General features: G+C 29.2%; 1 protein-coding gene and 1 long non-coding RNA gene across 2 annotated transcripts; one reads left to right on the top strand and one right to left on the bottom strand.

Moving 5' to 3' along the window:
• Positions 1–1,406: 1,406 nt before the first annotated feature.
• Positions 1,407–4,321, bottom strand: LOC132947018 (uncharacterized). The gene is made up of 3 exons (XR_009664813.1): positions 3,921–4,321; positions 1,768–1,987; positions 1,407–1,674 (listed from the first exon to the last, which is right to left on the bottom strand). It is a non-coding gene; the product is annotated as an uncharacterized LOC132947018 (long non-coding RNA).
• Positions 4,322–6,307: 1,986 nt separating this feature from the next.
• On the top strand, positions 6,308–8,370 carry LOC132947017 (zinc finger protein 706-like). Its single transcript, XM_061017195.1, has 3 exons — positions 6,308–6,729; positions 6,834–6,983; positions 8,097–8,370. Exons 2-3 carry the CDS (start codon positions 6,840–6,842, stop codon positions 8,187–8,189), a joined length of 237 nt encoding a protein of 78 aa, XP_060873178.1. The 5' UTR covers positions 6,308–6,729; positions 6,834–6,839; the 3' UTR covers positions 8,190–8,370.
• The last annotated feature ends 265 nt before the right edge of the window (positions 8,371–8,635 follow it).

Genomic DNA, 8,635 nt, shown 5'->3' with positions numbered 1-8,635 from the left:
GGTGAAAACCTATTTCTATCATCAGTCCATTGTGCATTCATAATTGAATATGAATGACTTAATATTCTTTAGATAAATGTGTTTAGAGCTGGTATAGCAAAGTAGAACAAGCATATTTTTAAAAGTTTTGATGACTTATCATAGCTTCAACAGTACAGTAACGATAGTTGACACTGATCATAAACATTAAATATTATAAGTTATATTATATTTTATTAATATGTCTATAATACAGACAAATGACAATAACAGCTTTCCATAACTGTCCAAAGAATTTCAGAATCGTCCAAAGTATTTGAATGGTGGTTCTGAATATCTGGTTGACCATTGGGTTTCCACTTCCCACTATAATACGTTCACGTGTAAGTGCATTTATTGACCAGATCTGTTCGCTATGAACGATCTCCAAAACGTTTCCCATCGGTTAACATCGCCACATGGGTCAGATGGATTGGTAACATATTAGTTACCTTATTGTTCTGTGATTATATTATATTCAATATAGAGCCGTGTACAAGAAGATGAAATAGTTGAACCCCAGAATAAACAGCTGTGGTTGGACTAGGTCCATAGATCCAACTTCATGGTATCATGGTTAATTGTGTGGGAAGAACGTATAAACACTGGTACGCTTACCATGTATCCCAACCAACCGCAGAAAATTATTTTTATGCACAACACGTGGACGTATGTAGTAGAAACCATTTTCAGAACTACTGACCACAGATTTTCAGATTTGTCCCAAAATGTTCTGGACCACTGCAAGATTTTCACAAACAGAACCAACATTCCAAAACCACCCCGAGGATTGGGAAGAGTACCAATGTTCACACTTAGTGCAGAAGTGGATGTTTCTGAAGATACTCGAAATATAAATTTAATTAGGTAATAATTATTCAAAAATATATGATTTCTAAAAAAAAATCATTAGGTTGGTAAACTTGAATGGTTGGTTCCGAATGCTGCATCCAAAAGTTTAAGATATCTAATAGCATTTAATTTTTCGTTGATTTAACGTACACAATATATACTGTACCACGGACTAAGATATACTCATATAGTCCATATAGACTCATATCACGATTTAAGATAGATCTTAATCATAAACAGAGCATCCAGTTGAGATGATGAGCCTACAAATGATATAAATCCGGTGGCGGAGCCACTGTTGTTTCATGCCACCGATTTCTACATAGTAGTGTAGTATAGAAGTCTGTGTTTCGTGCATTTATTCGATTATTACGTCGGTGATAAGTTAACATTCAAATAATTAACACAAGAATTTAAATATTATAATCATTATTATTGATATAAGTAAACAATAAAATTGAGTATTGAAATTTTTATAACTGAAATCTAAATTATTTGGCACTTGAAATACAAAAAGAAAGTAAGAATGATAATTCTAACACACGTCTTACAAAAATAATAATAATCATTAAACTTAATCAATTATATATTGAATAAGCAATATTAACTACGTTAAAAAAAATAATATAATTAGTTATAATAAAATATTGTTTATCACTGTTTTTTACTGTACATACCCGGAACATAAAGTACATAATAATTAATAATTCAAATTTATATTATTAATATATAATTAATGCTATTATTAAAAAATTCTGAAATTAAGAAAATTTAGATTTCTTTATTTTCCTTGTTTTTTGGCACCTGTGATACAAAAAAAAAAAAACAATAACTAATAAACTAGTAGTGATAGTACCAAATTTAATGTATTGGAATGAAAATTCAATGTAGACCTACGTAAAAGATTCTCTTTTGTGTTTTCATTTTACCCCTTAGCAACTTATTTTTTTGTTTCATTAAGCACAGTTTCAATTTTGAAGCAGCTATGGAGAAACATGGATGTGTGCAACCACTTTTTATTTAACTGTTGTAGTAAGTTGTTCTCGTGTTTTTATCTGCTGTAACGATTGCTCAATTTCTTGTAATATTTTGTGCCTTAAGCTATGTAATAAAATATCTGAAAAAAAATTGAAAAATTGATATTAAATAAATATTTTAGATTTTGAGTGGATTGTGGAACAATGTATTGATTTTGCAATGATGTGTGTTTTTTTAAATTTTTTTTTTGTGTCCGTCATCACCTTTTAGGACAGTAAAAGTGCCTGGATTATCTTTTCTGATAGGAAAGTGAATCTAGTTGGTACTTTGAGGGGTCAAAAGTAAAATTTTTCTAGTAGTTTTCAAATGCGCCGTGAAAAACAAAAGATAAATTAAGGAAAAACGGGGATTTTTACACAAAATCGATTTTGGTTTTTGGTTTAACTCTAAAACAAATGACTAGGTACATGAAATTTTGACTGAATGTTTATATTTGTATTTTCTATACACTATAACATTTTCCAAATATTTTGAGCTATTTACGTACATTTTCAGTTTCCATTTTTCCTTAGTATTTTTCCATAAATCCTTAGTCACAGTTTTTATTTATAAGCATTTAAAGTTCAAATCTTGACAAAATAAAAATCACTAAAATTAGCATATTATTTTGAGTTGAGAATTCATAAAAATTTTTCTTTTTAAATTTAAGATTTGAAAATGTAATACAAGAATATCCATAAGTTTGTCCATCTTTATCAAAAAAAAAATGTCTACAAGAAAGTCAAATTAAATTTTTATGAGCGTTTGAAATTCATATTTTTACAACATTTGATACTCACTCGATTTCTCATGTAACGATTTTCTTATTTTATTGTAATTAAAAAACGAATGACTGTAGATACTTGAAAATTTCACTAAATGTTTATAATAGCATCTTCTATACACCACATCATTTTGAAAATAATTTGACTATTTTTGAGCTGTTTACGGACATTTTAAAATTTAATAATTATTTTGTAGTTAAAAATATATAAAATGTTCAATTTTTATAGCTACGGATTGAAAATTGAAAATAAGGCTACGTAAATAGGTTATTTATAAATTAATTTATTCACATTTAATATCATCAAATGTACTTGGTAATATCAAAGGCTGACTGACCGTTTTCGCTAAGAATCGTTTTTCTTATATAATGATATATCATTGAATTCAAATTTAACACCATCCATCAGGGGCGTATACAAGGGGGGGATGTGGGGGTCAGATCCCCCCCCCCCCCCCCCCCAATAGGCCTTTTTTTAAATTTTCTAAAATAGTGTTCTTAATGACTTAATGTAAGGAAATTACAAGGAAAAAAAATGGCAAGGATTTTTTGTAAATTTTTATTTTAACACATTCAACAATTAATTAAAAATAATTTACTTATTATTAATCAGTAATCATATATTTATTTCATATTCATATAATCGTATTATGTGATATTTGATAATATGTATATTATATATACAAGTATAATAAATTATTATAAGATAATAATATGTGGCAGACCAGCCACGGGCCGTCGCCAGTCGCCACCGTCACCGATATCAACGCGGCGGAGACGACGCCCGCATGTCCGTGCGTATAATAATACATTTTCCTATACATTAGAAAAAGAAATATAAAAATAGCTAAAAATAGCTTAAATAATAAATATTATTATCTAAAACAAAAATCAACAACAAATATTATGTCAGTTGTACGAACAAGTCATAACAGATGTAATAGTACCAATGCCGATTGCCGAATTGAGTTAATTGTGCGAAAAATAAAATATAATGAGGAAACAACAATCTCTGAACAGTTTTATAACTACTTGTAGAATTTAAAATAAAATGTATTGAATATATATATGTTTTATCATTTATTAGGTATTTAAATGTTCACATACCTAGGTTTAGGTATTTTTGTTCCATAATAATTTGTTTGCAACTGATCCCCCCCCATACAAAAGTTATGTATACGCCACTGCCATCCATTACAGTGACCCACTTGTAACCTACTGTACAGCAGAGCGACATACACTTACACACCTTTTTTTTATTAGTTCTTATTACCATCATCATGGTGTTATTGATTTTCCTCGTCTTTAAGTGTTGTCTCCATCGGTTCATCATCTTTACATGTTATATTTGTCTGTATACTACGTCTGTCGTCTATGTGTGCTTTTTGGTTTTGTTGTCGGTATTTTGGCTAAGGAGGTTCATTGCAACGGCGTGAATATGCTTGCAAATGTTATTTTTAATTGAATGGTTTTGGCAATTACACGTGTAATCGTGGGATGTGGGAACACATATTACATTTTGTGCTAGGAATTAAACATATCTCACCTCTATACAATGTACACTTTTTTACTTCTCTAATCTCTTTTAAGTACAATTCTACATAATTTTTTCAGCAGTGAACGATTACATACCAAGATTTATAGTCTAATGCAGTGGTTCTCAATCTTTTTTGTTCCTCGACCCAAATTTCCCCCGAAAAATCTTTCACGACCCACGTGGTTTAACTTTTCAAAAAGTAGTTATAAAAACAAAATTTGTTTATTACTTTTATTAGGTATTTATTATTTTATAGGTTTATAATCAATATATTTTTACAAAATAATCTACTTATAATAATGAGGCGTATTAATACCCGTCGTAATAAATATATATACGAGAAATTATTATTTATTACCCACGTAATATTTGGTACTATATTACTATAATAATATAAGTATATTTAATATTAATTATATATAAATTTCTTGGAATCTATACATATAATTCAAACAATTTTTCACGACCCACCAAAAGTTTACTGACGACCCACCAAAAGTTTACTGACGACCCACCAATGGGTCGCGACCCACAGTTTGAGAAACGCTGGTTTAATGAATTGATAACCATACTCAGTGCCGGATCTTGAACTCTGAGGGTCCTGGTGCAAAAGAAAATTTAGGGGCCCCCTTGAATAACAATTTACAGTATTAGCATTATATTTTTACTACAAATCAAATTGCATTATAAATTTATAATCATATTTTAACATATAAGTATTATAATACTTAAGAGTAATCTTAAATAATAAATAATTTATTTAACATAATTATTACATAAATATCTAAGATATTCTATTATAAGAAATATCTTTTCTCTATTTTGCTTTGGAAAAATTGTCAGTTATTTTCTCGATATTTAGATTTTTAATTCGTTCTTTTTGTATGTTTGAAATTTCTATACTAGATAAATGCACTCGTCCACATGCGTTTTTTAGGTAATTTTTTATTAGTTTTATTTTGGAAAAAGATTGTTCTGCTCCTGCTACAGTGATTGCTGGCATTATAAGAAAAATTATGCAAGCTCTTAAAACGTTTGGAAAACTATGTAGGTACTCAATAAATCGTTATTTATACTAAAGGTATCCAAACATTTTATTATTTTTAGTTTTTATCTTTAATAACTGTTTTTTAAGTTAACATTTGTCGTGGAAAGTCCGAATTAATAACATCGTTAATTCTGTTTATGTGTTGAACAGTAATACACATTGTGTCGGTCGATATAAGGTTGTAATAATAATAGCAAGACTCATTTTCGAAGTGACACTTGATTGTAATAAAGATCATTTATATTAAATTATTAATGATACAATTATATACAACACGGGAATTCATATACAATTAATGTACATATAGATTGATAGATAAAGTTTAATAAATTTTTATTATTATTTTTTTTTTGTAGGACATGTTAGAATTATCATTTTATTATTTACTTGTACTAATAATAATGATTATAAATTATAATATTTAAATTCACGCGGTAATTATTTGAATTTTATCTTATCACCGACGTAGGTTTCGAATAAATGCATGAAACAACAGTGGCTCCGCAACCGTAATACCAATGGAGTGTCGCTTCTATATTGTTTTAAGGTAATAAATAATAATGTTATAATCATAATTCATAATATAGATCAACAGACTATATACTACAACTAACATAATTATAGCCGACTACAATTTGTTATTGAAGCCGCGTCCCCATCCCGTCCTCTCTATGACTAAACGGCAATGTTTACACTTTTATATGATAACAATGATGAATATGATAAAATATAAACATTGCCGTTTAGGCAAAATATGGCGACACAACCTCTAAACATTGCACGACAGTTGTAGCATAATATATGTTCTATTTATCTACTACTATGGACAATTACTATACACATCTCAAGTTCTCAAATAATAAACATGGTGAAAAACAAAATAAAATCTTCGTGGGTTACAAAAAAAAAGATGTAAATCACAGAACAAATTATGATTTGAACATTTGATTAATTTTTAACTAGTTTACCTTATGGTCTTTAGGTAATAAAATAAATGGGCGTACCGGCATTATCACTATTAGGAATATAACAATATTGTGCGACTGGTGGCAGTTCTCGTTCGAGGACGTTGTGAATGGTGAATGGTGATAACCGCGCGTACGTCGGTGACTCGGAGTGTCGGACTACTCGTGACTCGTGAGCGTGACGCGCGGAGGCCGGAGAGATCGCCGTTCTTAAACGCCGTATCGTGTTTTGTAGTTTCATACCTATTTCCTTCCGTTCACCCGCGGTCCCTCGATCTTTACTGCGGCCAGTAGCCACGACCTACCGGAATCAGTAACGAATCACAATTCACAGTGACGGGCGATTCGATCGTACGATTTTATTACTATTTTCCAAGAGAAGTGTTAGAATCCTGTTTTCGAACGTCGTGGACAGCTCAACCAGCGGCTGTCGATCCGGTCATCATTGGATACTGTGGTTGATATTGAAATAAAGGGTAAAACGCATCGGCAATTTTTTTGAAAGTCGGTAAGTGTATTTAGCCAGCCTAATAAATTACCTACCTACCTTAACGTATCCGACAAGCAGCGACCGTGTGTGTTTTAGTTTACTAATTTAATTTTTATCATTAGTTTGTCATGGCCCGGGGACAACAGAAAGCGCAGTCGCAGGCCAAGGCCGCGGAAAAACAAGCTAAAATGAAGAAGCAACAGGGTCATAGCGCCAATGAACAGAAGAAGGCTGCTCAAAAGGCGTTAATTCACGTCTGCACTGTTTGTAAAGTAAGTTTCTTTTCACCTTATCGTTTGTACATATCATAAAAAGTAGCTAAGTAAGTATGCATTATTATTAGTAGCTATACAATTTGTAAACGATGAATAAATCTTTATTTCTGTATACATCTTGGCTATTATTCAATAAAATACCTAATAGTGAAACATTAAAATTAATAAACTAAGTAATCGGTGTAAATGTATAATTTTTATTTGTTAACCTATTTAAGTATAACTTTTAATATTAATCTTAATCTAACCTTAGTAATCAGATTTTTAGTTTTTTATTGTTAAACATTGTAAGGTCCACAAATACTGAACTGTCTTGTATACCTATAACATTTTTTTTTAATTATGTTACTAATCAGTTTAAATATAAATATATTACATATAAGTTATAACAGCTAAAAAGTTGTGTTCAAATTAGTAGAGGCTCCGTGCATTACTAGGATTTTTTTATTGGTGGAGGGGAGGAATATACAATTTTTAATAAACATTCAGTGTACACATATTATATACATTTATTGTAAAAAAGTATGTGCTTATAGCTTATAAAATCCTGTTGTTTTTAATATTAAGTAAATTTTAAACAAAGTTTCACATTGATTTTGGTATTTTAATTTTAAAGTGAGTTATAATTATTTTTAAATTGTTTTATATTTTATCAATTTTTATCTTGCTTTGAAATTAAAATATTTAAAAACTCGATGAGAGAGCATTAATAAATTTTCTTTTTAGCTTGGTATTAAGTAATAAATTTATATTTTAATGTAATATTTAAAACAACAAAACTGTATTAGAAATTCTGTACTTAGATTGAATATGTTAAGTGTGTGTAAGATAGACAATAAACAGACACGTACAATAAAAAAATCATGGGATGGGAGGTTAATAGTAGATTTTGGGGGGTTGTTCATAATCTATATATATATACCTTAAACAACTATTAATTTTCGGGAGGAATAGTGGTTGAATATAGATACATATATACATTTTATACTATTAATTATTATTACTTATTTAGTTTTTTATATTTATTGCAATAAATAATACTAAGTATGTATTTAGTTCAATGTATTTTGTAATACCTTAATAATTATGAGCAAACATTTTAATTTTTAGGCACAGATGCCAGATCCTAAAACATATAAGCAACACTTTGAAAACAAACACCCTAAAAATGATATGCCTGAAGAATTGAAAGCTGTTTCATGAATCTATGGTGATTGATTAAATTGTATTTAATCACGTGTAAAAACAAATACCTAAACTAAGTAATATTAAAGTTTTTTAACAATTGATATAATAGTTTTATTTTATAGTGTCTGAATGTAACAATTTTTTCTTTACCGTCAGGTAATTAAATCAATAGTACTTATTGTACTTAAGACTTACAGTGGTCCTATACTTCTATTCCTTCTTTTTAAATTCCAAACACCAAATTTCAATAAGCAATTACATGTTTTGACTTCTTTAGGTAACATTTTAGAAATAGTATCACAGTAGTCTTTGTTGTCTACCATGTCATTGTGTTAAGAGTATAGTGTGGATTAATATGTTTTTACATGTCATTACTGACTATAATATCTAGTCTTATGAGAGTAAAAATGTGGACAACTCAGAGTTGAAAGAAAAATTAATTTGAGAATATTGCATGGGTT

Source organism: Metopolophium dirhodum, chromosome 6 (assembly GCF_019925205.1).
Source record: "Metopolophium dirhodum isolate CAU chromosome 6, ASM1992520v1, whole genome shotgun sequence".
NCBI classification, from domain to species: Eukaryota; Metazoa; Arthropoda; class Insecta; order Hemiptera; family Aphididae; genus Metopolophium; species Metopolophium dirhodum.
Note: the sequence above shows the minus strand (reverse complement) of the source record. Positions and strands in the feature narration are given on the sequence as shown.

Excerpts from the sequence above, each read along its gene's own strand:
- LOC132947017 (XM_061017195.1), top strand. The coding sequence starts at position 6,840 with ATGGCCCGGGGACAACAGAAAGCGCAGTCGCAGGCCAAGGCCGCGGAA. Across the intron at positions 6,984-8,096 it reads ACGTCTGCACTGTTTGTAAA|GCACAGATGCCAGATCCTAA; the intron begins GTAAGTTTCTTT and ends TTTAATTTTTAG.